At 46.9% G+C, this 19,635-nt stretch overlaps 1 protein-coding gene across 1 annotated transcript in view; it reads left to right on the top strand.

Annotated features, from left to right (window-relative positions):
• The window catches only part of NIPAL4 (NIPA like domain containing 4), a 60,261-nt gene that overhangs the window by 22,867 nt on the left and 17,759 nt on the right, over nt 1–19,635 (top strand). Inside the window, exons 2-3 of the mRNA XM_073621170.1 lie at nt 13,622–13,867; nt 14,519–14,575. Coding sequence (XP_073477271.1) covers nt 13,622–13,867; nt 14,519–14,575 — 303 coding nt within the window. The remainder of the gene's footprint in view (nt 1–13,621; nt 13,868–14,518; nt 14,576–19,635) is intronic.

A 19,635-nucleotide genomic window follows, 5' to 3' on the forward strand; every position in this document is an offset into this window, starting at 1 on the left:
GGGGGTGGCGTTGGTGTTTCCACTAAGTCCCATTCTTGAAGACGAGGAACAGGAATTTCCATGGTGTCGCAGAAGTTGTCCAAGTCCTCAGGGAATCGCAACACTGCTGATTTGCCTTGCCGATGAGCTGTTAAGCTGAAAGGGAAACCCCAGTGGTAGATTATATTATTTTCTTGTAGTGAAGTGAGTAGAGGTTGAAGAAGTCTGCGTTTCTGCAAAGTAATCCAAGAAAGGTCCGGGTATAGCTGAATTGGTGTGTTTTCATAGACCACCTTCTTGGCGATGCAGGCTTTTCGCATGATGTATTCCTTTTAAAGGGAAGGAATGGACCCTGCATATAACATCACGGGGTCTGGAGATAGGCCCTTTAGGGCGCAAGGCACGGTGTGCACGATCCATCTCTCTGGGTTTATTCGGGGGGTCCCCCAAAAGATTATTGAATAAAGATTGCAGGGTCTCGTGTAAATCTTCAGGGCCCTCTGATTCAGGTAGGCCCCTAACACAGATGTTGTTTCTGCGCCCCCTATTGTCCAAATCTTCAATATGGCGCTGCATGTTCCGGGGCATTAGATGGTGGTCAGCTCCCTGTAATTGGGTGCGATGCACGGCTAGTTTGGTCTCTTGAATTTCCTCCTCCGCTATCTCCACTCTCTGAGAGATGCTTAAGGTTGGCATGAATTACTTGGATTTCCGCCCGACAGGCAGATTTGACCTCCTCAATAAGGAGTTTAAAGTCCTCTTTGGTGGGGATGGCTCGGAGGCAGGCCTGCCATGATGGGGCCTGCTGAAATCGGGGATCAACCCCCATTTGTTGTTGTGGATAATGTGGTGGGGAAGATTCACGCTGAGGGGCAGGGGGCGCAGGACGCGGTGACTCCCAGGTTTGCATTTGGGGATCCTGCGAGTTGCCCCACATAGGTAGCTGTGAAGGAGAGGGGTGACCGTTTGCTGTCACATCCATATGGGTCAGGTTCGGGGAGCTGGTCACCTGAGCATAAGACATTGCCTGTCCTGTCCCCCACTCTGTGGATTTGGGGTTACCGTGGCGAGATTGTCTTTGTGGCTGTGGCGAGTCTGGAGCAGGATAATGCGCCTGCTGGGGGGTACTTTCTCCAGTTTGCTCCGCTGTTAGGGTTCCCAGGCCCTGGGCATACTCTGGAGCTGGTAGCGGGGGAAAGTCGCCCGACTGCAGTGAGGGGGTAGAGAACACATCTCCTCCCTGGGATAGGATCGGGTCTGAGGCCGTGCGCAGCAGCCTTGGGAAGGCCACAGAGCACTGCGTGTATGTGGCTGTAGTGAGGCCCAGCGCTGTGTCCCAGAGTTCATGCTGCCGTTCAGCCTGGGATGTGTGGGGCGGAGATAGTTTCATAGTAGGTGAGGTTGAAAAAAGACACAAGTCCATAAAGTCCAACCTATGTGTGTGATTATGTGTCAGTATTACATTACATATCCCTGTATATTGCGGTCATTCAGGTGATTATCTAATAGTTTCTTGAAGCTATCAATGCTCCCTGCTGAGACCACCGCCTGTGGAAGGGAATTCCACATCCTTGCCGCTCTTACAGTAAAGAACCCTCTACGTAGTTTAAGGTTAAACCTCTTTTCTTCTAATTGTAATGAGTGGCCACGAGTCTTATTAAACTCTCTTCTGCAAAAAAGTTTTATCCCTATTGTGGGGTCACCAGTACAGTATTTGTAAATTGAAATCATATCCCCTCTCAAGCGTCTCTTCTCCAGAGAGAATAAGTTCAGTGCTCGCAACCTTTCCTCATAACTAAGATCCTCCAGACCCTTTATTAGCTTTGTTGCCCTTCTTTGTACTCGCTCCATTTCCAGTACGTCCCTCCTGAGGACTGGTGCCCAGAACTGGACAGCATACTCCAGGTGCGGGCGGACCAGAGTCTTGTAGAGCGGGAGAATTATCGTTTTATCTCTGCAGTTGATCCCCCTTTTAATGCATGCCAATATTCTGTTTGCTTTATTAGCAGCAGCTTGGCATTGCATGCCATTGCTGAGCCTATCATCCACTAGGACCCCCAGGTCCTTTTCCATCCTAGATTCCCCCAGAGGTTCTCCCCCCAGTGTATAGATTGCATTCATATTTTTGCCACCCAAATGCATTATTTTACATTTTTCTACATTGAACCTCATTTGCCATGTAGTCGCCCACCCCATTAATTTGTTCAGGTCTTTTTGCAAGATTTCCACATCCTGCGGAGAAGTTATTGCCCTGCTTAGCTTAGTATCGTCTGCAAATACAGAGATTGAACTGTTTATCCCATCCTCCAGGTCGTTTATGATCAAATTAAATAGGATTGGTCCCAGCACAGAACCCTGGGGAACCCCACTACCCACCCCTGACCATTCTGAGTACTCCCCATTTATCACCACCCTCTGAACACGCCCTTGTAGCCAGTTTTCAATCCATGTACTCACCCTATGGTCCATGCCAACGCACCTTATTTTGTACAGTAAACGTTTATGGGGAACTGTGTCAAATGCTTTCGCAAAATCCAGATACACCACGTCTATGGGCCTTCCTTTATCTAGATGGCAACTCACCTCCTCATAGAAGGTTAATAGATTGGTTTGGTAAGAACGATTCTTCATGAATCCATGCTGATTACTGCTAATGATATCATTCTTATTACTAAAATCTTGTATATAGTCCCTTATCATCCCCTCCAAGAGTTTACATACTATTGATGTTAGGCTAACTGGTCTGTAATTCCCAGGGATGTTTTTTGGGCCCTTTTTAAATATTGGTGCTACATTGGCTTTTCTCCAATCAGCTGGTACCATTCCAGTCAATAGACTGTCTGTAAAAATTAGGAACAACGGTCTGGCAATCACCTGACTGAGTTCCCTAAGTACCCTCGGATGCAAGCCATCTGGTCCCGGTGATTTATTAATGTTAAGTTTCTCAAGTCTAATTTTAATTCCGTCCTCTGTTAACCATGTAGGTGCTTCCTGTGTTGTGTCATGAGGATAAACACTGCAGTTTTGGTTACTGAAGCCCCCCGATTCACTCGTGAAGACTGAGGAGAAGAATAAATTCAATACCTTTGCCATCTCCCCATCCTTTGTAACCAGATGTCCTTCCTCATTCTTTATGGGGCCAATATGGTTTGTCCTCCCTTTTTTACTGTTTACATACTTAAAGAATTTCTTGGGATTTTTTTTTGCTCTCCTCCGCTATGTGTCTTTCATGTTCTATCTTAGCCATCCTAATTGCACCCTTACATTTCTTATTGCATTCTTTATAAATTCTGAATGCTGTGGATGATCCCTCAACCTTGTATTTTTTGAAGGCCTTCTCCTTTGCTTTTATATGCATTTTTACATTGGAGTTAAGCCATCCAGGATGTTTGTTCGCTCTTTTAAATTTATTACCCAATGGGATACATTGGCTAATGCCCTTATTTAATATGCTCTTAAAGCAAACCCATCTCTCCTCCGTATTCTTTGTTCCTAATATTTTATCCCAATTTATGCCTTTTAGCAAGGTTTGTAGTTTAGGGAAGTTGGCTCTTTTGAAATTCAGTGTCTTTGTGTTCCCTTCATGTCTCCTATTTGTGTGATTTATACTGAAACTAATTGACCTGTGATTGCTGTTACCTAAATTGCCCCGTATTTCCACATCTGTTATCAGGTCTGTATTGTTGGTAATCAGTAGATCTAGTAATGTTTTATTTCTAGTTGGTGCGTCTACCATCTGACCCATAAAATTGTCCTGCAAGACACTAAGGAACTGGCGAGCCTTAAATGAATGCGCGGTTCCCTCCGCCCAGTCTATGTCTGGATAATTAAAATCCCCCATTATGATAACACTTCCCATCCTTGCTGCTAATCCAATTTGTGATAGGAGATCCGTCTCCACTTCCTCCCTCAGGTTAGGGGGCCTATAGCATACTCCCAGTATTATTTTCCCCTTAGCTTCATCCCTTTGGAGCTCTACCCATAAAGATTCCACCTCCTCCCTAGCCCCCTCAGTGATGTCATCTCTCACATTCACTTGTACATTATTCTTGATATATAGGAATACCCCTCCCCCTTTTTTACCCTCTCTGTCCTTGCTGTATAGGGTATACCCTTGAATGTTTGCCAGCCAATCATGAGAGCTGTTGAACCAGGTCTCTGAAATTCCCACAAAATCCAAATCCTCCTTGTACAACAGTATCTCTAGTTCACCCATCTTGTCCGCCAGGCTCCTGGCATTGGTGAACATGCCACATAGTTTAGACCGGTCGCATATTGTCCTCCGTATTGGGTGTTTCAAGATTGCAACTTGGACTTGCTACTATACTCACCTTGTGTTTTTGTGCTTTGGTTAACCTACCACTAATGCCCCCAATACTACCCTCTGGAATATCTTCCGCGCTGGCTATCACTGTCTCTGGACCCTCCCCCCCATCGCCTAGTTTAAAAACCCCTCTAACTTTTTGGCCATCTTCATTCCCAGCAGATCTGCACCCTCCTCATTTAGGTGCAGTCCGTCCCTTCTATAGTACCGGTTACCGACTGAGAAGTCGGCCCAGTCCTCCAGGAACCCAAACCCCTCCTTACTACACCAGCTCTTCAGCCACTTGTTTACTTCCCTAATCTCCCTCTGCCTCTCTGGTGTGGCTCGATGTACCGGTAGTATTCCTGAGAACACTACCTTGGAGGTCCTTTTCCTCAATTTAGCTCCTAAGTCCCTAAAATCGTTCTTTAGGACACTCCATCTGCCTCTGACTTTGTCATTGGTGCCAACGTGCACCATGACAGCAGGGTCTTCCCCAGCCCCTCCCAGTAATCTGTCCACAAGATCCGTGATGTGCCGAACCCGAGCGCCCGGTAGACAACATACTGTTCGGCGCTTCAGGTCTTGGTTACAGATTGCCCTCTCTGTCCTTCTAAGAATTGAGTCCCCTACCACCAGAATCTGTCTTTCCTTTCCCTTTGCTGCCCCCCCACTCTCACTGGAGGAGTTCTTCCCCTGGCAGCTAGGAGAGTCCCTCATCTCCAGCAGTGCTGGTCCCTGACTGGTTACACCAATGTGACTCAATGGGGCGTACTTATTGAGATGCTCCAGTCCTGGATCGGCCTCCCTGGCACTTCCCCCTCTACCCCTCCTGACTGTCACCCATCTACTCTTTGCTAGTGCCTGCACCTCTTTGTCTCCACCCGCCTCTGTGCTGGCCCCTGCCGGCACCTGCCGTGTACGTTCCTGGCTCACCTTTAGTATGGAGGGACTTCTCAGTGCTGACAGTTGCTTCCCCAGATTCAGAACCTGGGCTTCCAGGGAAACAATGTGCTTACATTTTGCACAGCAGTATTCGCCCTCGATCGGATGATCAAGGAACGCATACATGCGGCAAGATGTACAAAGAGTCGCCTCTCCACACCCGCCGGGCATCGTACCTATTAAATTTGGTGAGGATTTGGGGATTTTACCCTGTCCAAATTACCTAACAACAACTAGCTTCCTGGCACTAATACTCAAGACAATACACAGGTACACAATACACAAGTACTAACGATCCACACACACTACTCAGACAACACTCAGATACTCACACTACACAGGTACTATGACCCCTGTTATAACCTCCTGTTTTAAACTCTTGTTTTTAACTCCCACTTAATCCAGCTCCACTTACACCAAGCTCCACAGCTTCAAACTGAGCACGCTCAGACTGAGTCCTACAACAAGTTAAATAGGCACCTGTGAGCAATTAACCACACCCCTTTAATTGATAGACTGATGAAACAAGAAAAAAAAAAAAAAGCTATTTAAAAAGTGACAGCAAAAGGCAAATTAAAAACTAAAAGGAAAAGTCCCCAAAATGCAACCCAGCAAACACCAACAGACAGCAAACACACACCAACAGACAGCAAACACACACCAACAGACAGCAAACACACACCAACAGACAGCAAACACACACCAACAGACAGCAAACACACACCAACAGACAGCAAACACACACCAACAGACAGCAAACACACACCAACAGACAGCAAACACACACCAACAGACAGCAAACACACACCAACAGACAGCAAACACACACCAACAGACAGCAAACACACACCAACAGACAGCAAACACACACCAACAGACAGCAAACACACACCAACAGACAGCAAACACACACCAACAGACACCAACAGACAGCAAACACACACCAACAGAGCACAAACTGAGATGGACTCGCCACACCTGGGTCCCTGTGTTGCAGCCCGCCTGTCTCCCGAGCTGATGCTGTTATACTCTGTGGATTCGATGGTGGAGGTGAGCTCGGCGGTAGCGGCGGCCTCGTGGAGGAGGCGGATGTCGTCGGTGCCATCTTGTCCATCCCGTCGGAGACGGAAGGCAGCTTAAAGTACCCTCGGAGGGTCGCAGAAGGGCCGGGAGGTGGTTGAGATGATCCTCCGGTCCTAAAGGATCTTGTTCTCCTGTTTCCACCCATATACAGGTGTGAAAAATCTCCTTAATAGGCCGTTAGGCTGTGGGCTGACGGAGAGCTAAGAGCTCAGGCTTCCATACAGGACAGCTTCCGGTCACGCCCCCCCCCAAGGTATCTTTTATTGCTTAAAAAAACGATACATACTGTATAAAAAAAAAAGTGATCACAATAAAGGTCAAGAGCAACATAAGAGAGATAGTGTGGAAGCCCGACGCGTTTGGACCCATAGGTCTTCTACTGGGGCATAAACCACCAGCTCAGAGTTGCCAATATTTATAAATAATACATAAAATTAGAACCAATCACAAGAGGAGAGAATAACTTGATGTGATAGGGCGACTAGATGTCAGCTGATCAAAAGAGGGGCAGCTGCACGTAGCTCGACCAATCATATCCCACAAGTGAAAAAGAAACGGACTCAGCAGCCAATCGGTGAGTTGGCAAGAGGCGTATAGTGTTACACCTCCAAATGCCACATGTCAAACAAAAGGATATGACGTCCGGCCCAAAAGGGCACCAAATGTCAATCCTAAATAATTTGCTGAATGACAGGCGGACTTAACAACCAATGAGAACAGCCCACAGTAACTCCGTCTAAGGCTGTAGGTTGGTGTGCTCCACCTTGGAGTCCTACATTGCGTACAGTGGCGTGCCCAGCGTATGACTCCAAGGCACGTGACTGTGGGCAAACATCGTACGTGCTCGCGTACGAAGAAGTCTCGCGACCTCTCGAACGTCCCGGCCGCGTCTCTTAACAAAAGACAGAGACCGAGCGTGATCATGTACAGATGGATCTGACAGCACATCTAACATGGAGGGGACGCATAGCGTCCCGGCCAGGGAGTACGTGCAGCCAACGTGACCCAATAACTCAATGTCCCCCAGACTAATAAAGACCGGAAGTGGAAATCCATGGAAATGTCATATTAATCTCCTAATGTAAAAACATTAATATAAAATACTAAAGGCGATCCTGCAAGAACTACTAATATACAAAAATGGAAATAGAATGGTAATCTAATTCCCAAACATGAAAAGTATATTGAAGAAATAACATAAGAAAAATGTATATCCCTTATATATAGTAAATGTCAATACTGGGTGGAAGGGGAGAATCTCTATGATTAATAAAAGAGTTGAGGTCCCATTCCACGTTCAAACCGTACCGGAGAAAGGACCACAACTCGTATATCCAATACATTTCGAGGAGCGAAACGCCCCGAAGACATGATTCTCCCCTCCAATGTGGAACAAATCTGTCAATCGCTTGGAAAAGAGTCCCGGTCGGGTCTTTATTATGATATTGTAAAAAGTGGCGTGGTACCGTGTGTTTGCTTTTCCCTCTTCTGATACCCGTCACATGTTCATTGACACGTATGGAGAAGGTTCTAATTGTACGGCCCACGTACTGCTTGTGGCAAGGACAAGTAAGTAAATACACGATATATTGTGATGAACAGGTGGTGAAGTGTTTCATGCTATATATTTTGGAGGTAACTGTCGACTTGAAAATGGTACTTTTACACCTTCCTCCAGAGTTACAGAGGCACACCTTACATTTGCGGCAAGGATAATAGCCCTTACATTCCTGGAAGAATGTAACTTTCACGATCCATCCAAGGACAAATGGCCCCTAACATAATAGATCCACTTAAAAAAGTTACATTCTTCTAGGAATGTAAGGGCTATTATCCTTGCCGCAAATGTAAGGTGTGCCTCTAACTCTGGAGGAAGGTGTAAAAGTACCACTTTCAAGTCGACGGTTACCTCAAATATATAGCATGAAACACTTCACCACCTGTTCATTACAATATATCGTGTATTTACTTGTCCTTGCCACAAGCAGTACATGGGCCTTACAATTAGAACCTTCTCCATACATGTCAATGAACATGTGACGGGTATCAGAAGAGGGAAAAGCAAACACACGGTACCACGCCACTATTTACAATATCATAATAAAGACCCGACCGGGACTCTTTTCCAAGTGATTGACAGATTTGTTCCTTGTTGGAGGGGAGAATCATGTCTTCAGGGCGTTTCGCTCCTCGAAACGTATTGGATATATGAGTTGAGGTCCTTTTTCCCGTTCGGTTTGAACGTGGAATGGGACCTCAACTCTTTGATTAATCAATCACAGAGATTCTCCCCTTCCACCCAGTATTGCCATTCACTATATATAAGGGATATACATTTTTCTTATATGTTATTTCTTTAATATACTTTTCATGTTTGGGAATTGGATTACCATTCTATTTCCATTTTTGTATATTAGTAGTTCTTGCAGGATCGCCTTTTAGTATATGTATTTTATATTAATGTTTTTACATTAGGATATTAATTTGACATCTTCGGATTTCCACTTCCGGTCTTTATTAGTCTGGGGGACATTGAGTTATTGTGTCACGTTGGCTGCACGTACTTCCTGGCCGGGACGCTATGCGTCCCCTCCATGTTAGATGCGCTGTCAGATCCATCTGTACGTGATCATGCTCGGTCTCTGTCTTTTGTTAAGAGACGCGGCCAGGACGTTCGAGAGGTCGCGAGACTTCCTCGTACGTGATTACGTACGATGTTTGCCCACAGTCACGTGCCTTGGAGTCATACGCTGGGCACGCCACTGTACGCAATGTAGGACTCCAAGGTGGAACACGCCGACCTACAGCCTTAGATGGAGTTACTGTGGGCTGTTCTTATTGGTTGTTAAGTCCGCCTGTCCTTCAGTATATTATTTAGGATTGACGTTTGGTGCCCTTTTGGGCCGGACGTCATATCCTTTTGTTTGACATGTGGCATTTGGAGGTGTAACACCTATATGCCTCTTGCCAATTCACCGATTGACTGCTGAGTTTGTTTCTTTTTCACTTGTGGGATATGATTGGTCGCACTACGTGCAGTTGCCCCTCTTTTGATCAGCTGACATCTAGTCGCCCTATCACATCAAGTTATTCTCTCCTCTTGTGATTTGTTCTAATTTTATGTATTATTTATAAATATTGGCAACTCTGAGCTGGTGGTTCATGCCCCAGTAGAAGACCTATGGGTCGAAACGCGTCTGGCTTCCACACCATCTCTTATGTTGCCCTTGACCTTTATTGTGATCGTTTTTTTTTGTTTTTTTTTTTTTTTAGCAATAAAAGATACCTTTTTTATCTGTACCACGGAGAGGCTTTATTTTTCTCTTTGCATAAAAGAAGTAAATGCCTGATCTCCATCACATGTTGTGCATCCCAGCTGGCATCATCCAGCCTGCATCTACCGTGAACATCCATCCGATGACCAGGCCAGCACCGGTGAACCACTTGCCTGCCAATTTTGACGGTCCGGATATCGTTCCACATGCCCTGGGTGGCACCATGTCTTCATGACTCCATGTCTAAGACAGGGGAGTCCACTGGATTCGGTAAGAGTTTACGCCTACCATTTTCTGTTTTGATGCCATTGTGAGTTGAGGAAGTGTCCATGTAGTGATCTTCCAAGTCCTCTTCCAAGTCTGCTTCCAACATTCAGAACATCCACCATTGCTCGGAGACTTTCTTTATGTACATATTTAGTGACTCTGGTCTTTATTTACAACTATTTTTTTTTTTTTTTTTTGACTCAGATTGTTTGTTTTTATTTGCTCCATTTACCACACCTGGTTGATAGGTTTGTGGTCTTTGGGAGCATATCACACTTATATTTTACATGCGCTAAATTTTTTATAGAGTTTTCAGTATGGACTGTTTCTGAAGCACGTGTTGAAAGAATGCAACACGTTAAGACAGTTAAGGACTGTTCCATAGGTACTGGTACGGAACCCATGTTGGGGAGCGACACGCGTTAAGACAGTTATGGACTGTTCAATAGGAGCCGTGTCTGAAGAAGGGTGGTGTGTGCTCTTTAGGAGCAAAGCGGCATATTTTGGATAGCAACATGGTTTATTATCATACTTCTGGTATTTCACTTCCTGGTTGATACAGCCAGGTAGCCTCAGTTGGAATGAAACACATCAAAGCTTTGTAATCAGAATAACAATGGCTTGGCTCAAACCCACCTGCTGTGATGTGTGATTACAAGCTTCCAAGAGAGCCACTGATGCCAAGATGTCTATGGAGATTTGACACAGGACTAATAGAGATGATTCATGGACAAACGCTGCCCCTAGGGATCAATATTGCATGCTTCCTGGAGCATGGGCGGACATTTGAAGGCAATATCTATTGGATGGAAGGCAAATGGGGATGGCTACGAGTAGGCATGTATGTTTGAATGAAAGGAGCACACAAAGGCAATTTCTCTCTCTGTTCCTTCTCTCTGCTGATGCTGGTCTTTGCAAGCCTCATGGCTCTGCCATCTTGAGTCCTTGTTCTGGGTGCTGGCTCGGGCCTAAACTCCATGAGGCCCACAGCTCTCCTTTTAATAACTTGAGACCAGCAGGACGAGTCTATTCTAAGAGGATGTGATAAGTATATTCTTGTGTTATATGTTGTAGATATCTGCTGTTTAGTATATTGTGTTCTGATTGTAAGCTATGTAACATTGTAATACCTTTTTAATACTTTTATGTTAGTTTCCTAATTCCTTGGGAAATAAATGGAACATATTGTTTTCACTAAGCAAAGGTGTCTGTCTTCATAGTTAACACTATATCATTAGGCCTAGCATACTCTGATAGATTAGACTAGCAAGTATAGGGACTAGACAAGTTGATACATATAAGCAATAGTTATATAGGATATACTAGATTGTATAATATTGCAACAGTTACTTCAGTGTGTTTGGGGTCGTTATGGTGTTATACTACCCTGCGGCCCAGTCTCCAAAGGGATCGTGCTCTTGTCACAGTACATGCTGGCATTGATGGTACCCTCAATGAACTGTAGCTCCCCAGTGCCGGCAGCACTCATGGAGCCCCAGACCATGACACTCCCACCACCATGCTTGACTGTAGGCAAGACACACTTTTCTTTGTACTCCTCACCTGGTTGCCGCCACACACGCTTGACTCCATCTGAACCAAATAAGTTTATCTTGGTCTCATCAGACCACAGGACATGGTTCTAGTAATCCATGTTCTTAGTCTGCTTGTCTTCAGCAAACTGTTTGCAGGCTTTCTTGTGCATCATCTTTAGAAGAGGCTTCCTTCTGGGACAACAGTCATGCAGACCAATTTGATGCAGTGTGCGGTGCATGGTCTGACCACTGACAGGCTGCCCCTCCCCTTCAACCTCTGCAGCAATGCTGACAGCACTCATAGGTCTATTTCCCAAAGACAAACTCTGGATATGATGCTGAGCACATGCACTCAACTTCTTTGGTCGACCATGGCGAGGCCTGTTCTAAGTGGAATCTGTACTGTTAAACTGCTGTATGGTCTTGGCCACCATGCTGCAGCTCAGTTTCAGGGTCTTGGCAATCTTCTTATAGCCTAGGCCATCTTCATGTAGAGCAACAATTGTTTTTTTTCAGATCCTCAGAGAGTTCTTTGCCATGAGGTGCCATGTTGAACTTACAGTGACCAGTAAGAGTGATCACACCAAATTTAACACATTTGCTCCCCATTCACACCGAGACCTTATATTACTAGAAAGTCACATGACACCGGGGAGGGAAAAATCGCCAATTGGGCCCAATTTGGACATTTTCACTTAGGGGTGTACTCACTTTTGTTGCCAGCGGTTTAGACAATAATGGCTGTGTGTTGAGTTATTTTGAGGGGACAGCAAATTTCACTGTTATACAAGCTGTACACTCACTACTTTATGTTGTAGCAAAGTGTCATTTTTTTCAGTGTTGTCATGTGAAAAGATATGATAAAATATTTACAAAAAATGTGAGGGGTGTACTCAGTCTTGTGAGATACTGTACATGCAAATCATGTTCTGGTAGCTAACTCCATATCCAGAACTACTGTCTTATAAAATATAAACAACATAGTTTGAGACTTTTATCCACGTTGCATAGCAATCTGTTATTGTTTTTTTTTTTTTTTTTTTTCAAGGAAGATATAGAAACCGTGTCTTCTGTGAAACAGGGCTTTGGCAGCAACAGATTGCATGTGGATCCTTCTTTCCCTTTATCCATAACCTGACTGGTTGTATTCTGCTACAATCGAAATACGTGGTATACTATGGTATATATTTATGGAATTTTTTTAATCTAGTAATGGCGGCTATCGGTGACTAAGGTTGGGTTCACACTACTGTGAATTGGATGCGGCTATTTCCATGCATCCAATTCGCATGTCAGGAGCCTTTGACTGGCTCTCTATGGAGCTGGTTCATGCATCTCTGGGACGGCTGCGGAGTGAATTGCACAGAAGTCCTGTGCGTCTTCTGGTCCGTTTCGGGTTCAAATTTGGGCCGAAATCGGACCTGAAACAGTGAACAGGGATGCTCTGGACCTCTGCTGTGAGCCGCTCCGCAGGGAGGTGTGAACCCAGCCTTCTAGTGGGACTGTGATATTGCAGTGAACAATCGGACGCTGACGCTTTGCGGGTACCAGTGACACTAATACAGTGATAGAAATATGCACTGTGACTGTACTAATGGCACTGGCTGGGATGGGGTTAAACATCTAGGGTTATCAAAGGGTTAACTGTGTTCCTAGCCAGTGTTTTTTACTGTATGTGCTGCTTTTACTAGGGGAAGAGATGGATTTTAGTCCCTGCTTTGCAGGAACACAAAATCAGTCCCTCCCCGTCCCCCTGCCAAAACAGATCTGCCTTGTTTACATAGGCAGAGCTCCGTTCTGAGTCTCTGCCCGACAATCAGCAGCTGCCAGCGGATATCGAGTGCCTGACACCCGCAGATCGGCTTCTACTGTGAATAATCACAGCAGTAGTGGCACGCCGGCAGCACGTGCGCCCCCTGCAGACAGAAGTACAGAATACATGATCAGGTGCAGAGCTGCTGTCCTGTAGAAGTAAAACTGCTATAGGGTGGTCAGCAAGTGGGTAACCAATGTTGCCATAGGATAGGCGTATATGACTATTGTAGTCATATACATAGGGTTGGAAGTTTCTCTGGGACTGGTATTTGATGGTTTTATCGGTTGCGAGTACCTCCAGAAATGCTCAATGCTAATGAATGTTTGAAATAATAGTAAAATCTGTGTAAAAGGTATGCAATCAATGTAGTGTTCTGGAATGTTAGTCATTTTTGAGTAATTATTGTCTTTCTTTGCAGGGACATTGGTGACACTCACCTGCCTCTCGCGTCGAGTGGTCTGCCAGATTATGAATGAAGCTGACCTGTCCAACTGTACTTCCCAAAACCTGACCTTTAATGCAAGCATTACATCAAGCAAGACCAATTATGAATTTCTCATTGGTCTGGCACTCGCTGTGTTTTCTAGCTTACTGATTGGCGGCAGTGTCATTCTGAAGAAAAAGGGGCTCTTACATCTATCTGAGCAGGGCAGGACACGGGCAGGTAGGAAAACTCAATGCTAATGGGTAGAGGTGTGTGTTTTTTTTTTTTTTTTTTTAAGTCTGGGCTTCAATGATGTGGACCAAAACCTCTTTTTATATTTTGGTGCCCCATCACCACAGATCTTTGTGACCGTATGGTTGCATGCATATTTATTTTAGTCAAATCTTCATGTAACAAAATGCTACTTCCAAATTTATTTTTTTGGGCTTGAATAAAAAAGGCAAGCTTGCCTTTTTGACATTTACTTTTCTAACATGTGCAAACTAAACCCCTGTTTTTAATGTGAAATGTTAGACAGGACAATTCCATTTTTAGCAGGCTGGTTGGTAGGTTGAGCTGGGAATTTTTCTTGTTTGACATTCATCACCCTTCCATGTGCTCCTTGTTGTTAAGGCCACTCTTCCATGTGCTCCTTGTTGTTAAGGCCACTCTTCCATGTGCTCCTTGTTGTTAAGGTAACTCTCTAAGCTGGGAATTTAAAAAAATACCCTGGCAGAAATTTTTAAGCCCCCCCCCCGCCCATCTTATAAGTTTACTCCTATCTAGAACTGAAAAAACGGTTTGGTTTTACTTGCACTTAATCCCGATATGGAAAATGTATGTACAAGCAGTCTTTAAGTTTTGTCACATTGCCTTTGTCTATTTTTTTAGGTGCAGGTGGACATGGGTACCTGAAGGACTGGCTGTGGTGGGCTGGACTTTTAACAAGTAAGTGTATTTTTTCACATATTGTCTTGCAGGACAGCCACCTGTAAGAGACCTCGGCTCCTCCCTTCTTAGGAAACACCGCCCAGCCTAGGTTTAAAAGGCATGCTTCCCCATCGGCTCCTCAGTTTTTGGGGTTTCCTCCGGCAGGAGACACTGCGAGGAACCATGGCTAAAGACAGCCAGGGAGGCTGAAGTCTGTATGTCCGGGAAGGAGACAGAGGGATCTGGGTTCTAGTGGCGGTGCGATGCCTCGGAGAGAGGTTACTTGATAGCCACACTGTTTTTCCGTTGCCACCCCAGCTCTCCGAAAGTTGTATCGTGGGATGCTTCGGGGGCCTGCTTTCAGGTTCTCAGTGGAGACTCAAGAGGAGGCGCTGTTCCTCCTTCCCCTCGCATTTTTGTTTGCGAGCCGCACGGAGCTCACAGCGGGGCCGTATGGCGGGTGATGTCACTTCAGGTGGGGGGTGTGCACCACTCCTTGATCCGCGGCTTCCGGTTCCAGCCGCGGATGCTGAAGGCAGGCCAGGCTTTGGCTGATGTGGAGCCAGAAAAGGTCGCACAGGCGGTTGGAGGTTCTAGAGGCAAGACCATCCTTTTCACGGAGAGCATGTTAGAGGCAGGGGCCATCCTGTCGACTCCTGGCATGGCCGACATCAGCCATCATAAGGTAAGGAGGACCAGGGGGTTACGTCCCTTACCTGTCTGTCACCTGCAGCTCCACAGGTGGGGTTCCCTCTTGGTGGTCGGAAGGGAGGAGGCACATGGGACCCGGGAGCTGGTGGTTCTATGTGCTCTCCTGGGGGTGGTCCCTTACGGGTCTGGCTGGTGGGGAAGGTCCCAAGGCTCGGACTTCCTCACAGAAACAGGGAGCGAGTGGTAAATCCCACAGCCCCAGACTGTGCCTCACCAGCAGTAGTAGGGTTCCATACCCTTTCCTGTCTGTGACCCCCTCCGGGGGGGAAAAGGGTGACTGGAGATTTCAATTGTTGGTTACATGAAAAGGCACCGCGGTGATGTCGTCCCCATAAGTGCGGTCGCATAGGTGGCATGGCAGCGTACTTTCCCCGCCGACAGCATGGCTGGTATGTGTAGGGGAAAGAGAAAGCCGCAGCGTGTGAGGGGGCGGAGCTATTGCACTCCAAGCTGGCCCACAGGAAGCATCCAGTGGGGTCACCTCCGGGGTGTATGACCTCATCAGTGGGCACCGGAGAGGTTACAGTCTCCATACGGCGCGAACAGAGATCCAGACTTGCCGGAGGAGCAGTTGGCTCAGTGTTGCATGCTCTGGGGGGGTGTGCTGGCTCCATGGGTTCATGCCATTATTTCACCAGTCCTAATCCTGAAGAAATAGGATGAGCATGCTTTACTACAAAGGGAGCAGTTGGCTTGGTGGTAAGTCCTCTGGCTGCTGTGAGTTCAAGCCATTCCTTAGGGCTCTGACTGGTCTGCTGGGAACCTGAGAAGCTGTGCGTGTCCTAGGTACTGTGCAACTCCCTGCTGGTGGAACAGGGCAGTGGGCAATGTTTCAGGGGCGCTGGTGTTCAAAAAGTGAAGACCCAGCAGAGGCTGCGGACCACCAAAGGGGTGGGATGGACTCCCCTGCGAAACCTGCACAGGCAGCGAAAGCAGGCCCCAGCACCTCGCAGGTAAACCTGAAGCGTTTCTTCTTCCATGCACATACTTTGAGAGTTTTTGCCTCTTGTAACTGGGTGAAGGGGAAACATATTTTTCCCCTTCTGCATGAGGTGTATGGAGTGTGTGTGGTAAAATACGAGGCTGGCCGCCGAAAGGCAACGATGGTGAGGCAGTCATAGCTCACAACCAGTGTAGCCATGGTAGTCTTCCTGGAGACATAGGATCTTATCCTCATGTCAGCTCCTTCTGACCTTTTGACAAGTCACTTTATGCAGTGGCAGCTCTGGGGGATTCGATGGGGCTGAAAGTCCATTCCATGAGCGATCTCCTGGTCGCTCTGCCGAGGCTATCCAGGGGAGAAGGCCTGGGTGGCTGACAATTCTGCCTGGCAGCACTGGGGTGGTTGGTTCAGATCCCCAACATTCCGGTACTTGTGTCAAGTTGGTGGTTCTCCCTGTGTTGTGTGTGTGTGTGGTATCTTACATGCCCCAAACACATGCTGGCATTGGATATACCTAGCACATTGGCTGGGTGGCGTGCACTCATGACCAGAAGGGTCAGCTCACACTGCACTATATAGTCTGCACTATAGGCACTGCAGTGAAAACTTTGCCTGTGTAGAACCAGCAAACCAGCTCCCCTAAAATCTTCAGGCAAGGGTCTTCAGGTTCTCCTGGTCAACCCACAAACAGTGAAGAAAATTACCTCACATTGAAGGTGTTGCACCTAAACTGTGCCTTAAACACTGAGGTCATGAGTTCGAATCCCATCCAAGCTAGCACCCTGCATGTTTCACTAGTGTTTTGAGGTTACAGGGTTGCCGGACGGATGGTGCCTGATGGCCACATCACCTGTATGCACCCGATAGGAAACTAAACAGGGGATCTCTGGTGACCAGGGCCCAATATCCAGGGGGTGGCGTAGCGTGGGGGGTGCGGGGGGTGCCGTGGCCCCGGGTGCGACATTTAGGGGGGGCGCAATTTCATGCCAGTAGTGTCACTACTGGCTGCCTCCTCCTAATTTAAATTTCCTGTGTCCCCCGCGCTCTGGCCGCCATGTTCAGTGTTCGGCGCCCTGTGATTGGGCGTATGGGGATCATGTGCAGAGTGGGGCTGGCCTGTCCACGATCGCGGTTGCTCCTGAAGTCCCGCACCCTCACATAACCCCCATACGCCCAATTACAGTGCACCGGGAAACACTGAACATGGCGGCTGGAGTGCAGGGGAGACTAGCACTGGAATGTGTGAGCCGCCGGGGCCGCTGTCTTCTTCTCCTCCTCCTCCGGAGTCCGGACCGATGCAGGACAAGAAGGTGAGGGATGGATGGGTGCGGGGGGGAGGCGCCGTATATGTAGTGTCAGTATAGGAAGACTGTAGGCAGAACAGTATAGTGGTCAGTGTAGTGTAGTGGACAGGATAGTGGTCAGTGTTGTGTAGTGGACAGTATAGTGGTCAGTGTAATGTAGTGGATAGTATAGTGGTCAGTGTAGTGTAGTTCTCAGTGTAGTGGACAGTATAGTATAGTGGACAGTATAGTGGTCAGTGTAATGTAGTGGACAGTATAGTGTAGTGGACAGTATAGTGGTCAGTGTAGTGTAGTGGACTGTGTAGCGGTCAGTATAGTGGACAGTGTAGTGGACAATATAGTGGTCAGTGTAGTGGACAGTGTAGTTGTCAATAGTGTAGTGGACAGTATAGTATAGTGGTCAGTGTAGTGGTCAGTTTAGTGGACAGTATAGTGTAGTGGACAGTATAGTGGTCAGTGTAGTGGACAGTATAGTATAGTGGTCAGTGTAGTTCTCAGTGTAGTGTGTAATGGTCAGTAAAGGAACCAGGTTGGTCAGTGTTGAAATCAAGTAGGTTAGTGTAGTGGTCAGTATAGGAATCAGGTAGGTCAGTGCTATTGTATTCGAAGGGACTCGGGGAGTGCTAAAAGCCCACAGGTTAGGGGGCGCAAATTATTTGCCTTGCCCCAGGTGCTGACAACCCACGCTACGCCACTGGGTGGCTCCCTGGATGGCATCACGGGGGGTTAAATGCCTTCAGGTGACCAGACCCTAGTAAGATACACAGGTTTCTAGAACACTTGTTAAGAAGTGGGAGAAGGCCTGGATGGTGAAACCAGGAGGCCACCTCATTACAGAATTTCTCTGGCGGAGGTGGTTGCAGGAGGACAAGAAAAACACTCTTGCTCCACGATCAAGTACAGAGCAGTGGGAAAGGGCGTTTCTATCCATTAGGTCTGATGGAAGCTGAAGAAGACTAGGGTCCAGCTTCTTGGAAGGCTTGGGTTCAGTACCCTCTGCTCCCACCAGACAGTTTTTTTTTTTTTGTTTTTTTTTTTTTCCACAGATCCAGACTTGCCGGCCTAGTCTTGGGAGACAGGGTGGTATTGTTGGATTCCATGCTCAAGAGAATGAACTCTCTCTTCTGAAAGGGACCTGTGATTCTTTTCATCGTAGGAAAATGAACTACTCTGACATTTAAACTGGTGTCACGCATCTCAGAATATTATCTGACACAATTGCAGACACACATTGATGCACGGTCAGTAAGAGGACGGGCAGCCATCCAAGTGGTGGGTGACAAACAGTATGTCCAATACTGTGCGCTATCCCTCCCACAGGGGACCTGTTATTTGTCCTGGTCCAGAGGCGATTCTTGAATCGCATAGCAGACAGTAAAGCCCTTCCTGTGAAATACAAGGGTGACACAGGTAGGAATGCTGGGCTATGGCCACAGTACCCTGAATGCACCCAATCTCGCCTGATCACGAAAGTTAAGACTAAACTTGGTGGAGGCATCCTCTTGTAGTTGCAGGCACTTCCATCTGGACCATCTATAGGCCGGTTAACCTTGGGATCTCGAGTTTTCTCCGGGAACTCTGGTTTCCTCCCATAAAACTTCCTCTTTGGGCCTTAACTGGTATAGGATTGGTACTCTTGGGTAGATGCCGACGCTCAGTGCTGGCGTTTCCCCAGGTGCTATGCCATCTCGCCCACCCGCAGTCTTATGGTGGGCATCACACAGGCTTAAAGGACAAGGGTTCTTTGTCCTGAGGGCTCTGGGAATCTGGTGGTCTGGCTACTAAGAGGGATCCCTCCAAGATTATATTTTATGCTCCACTTATCTGAGATTTGGAGGCATTACGGCAGCTGGACCAGTTTTAGGTCTGCAGTCTCCCAAGTAGGACCAAACTTTACTTATTGCAGGCCCCGTGGGACTTTCCTTTTGAATTTTGGTTCATGTGTCAATAAGGGGTTTCCTTCCTTTGTTCTTTGGCAGGGACTAAAATAAAGGTTAAAATCTCTAGCAGTACCTGGGCAAGATGGGTGTCATGGTTATGCAGTAATCTTTCTCTGTCAGCTTGCCTCTCCTTGCTGTGTTCACCTTTAGAGGCCAGCCACCCTCACCTGACTGCTTATA

Source organism: Aquarana catesbeiana, linkage group LG03 (assembly GCF_042186555.1).
Source record: "Aquarana catesbeiana isolate 2022-GZ linkage group LG03, ASM4218655v1, whole genome shotgun sequence".
Classification (NCBI taxonomy): domain Eukaryota; kingdom Metazoa; phylum Chordata; class Amphibia; order Anura; family Ranidae; genus Aquarana; species Aquarana catesbeiana.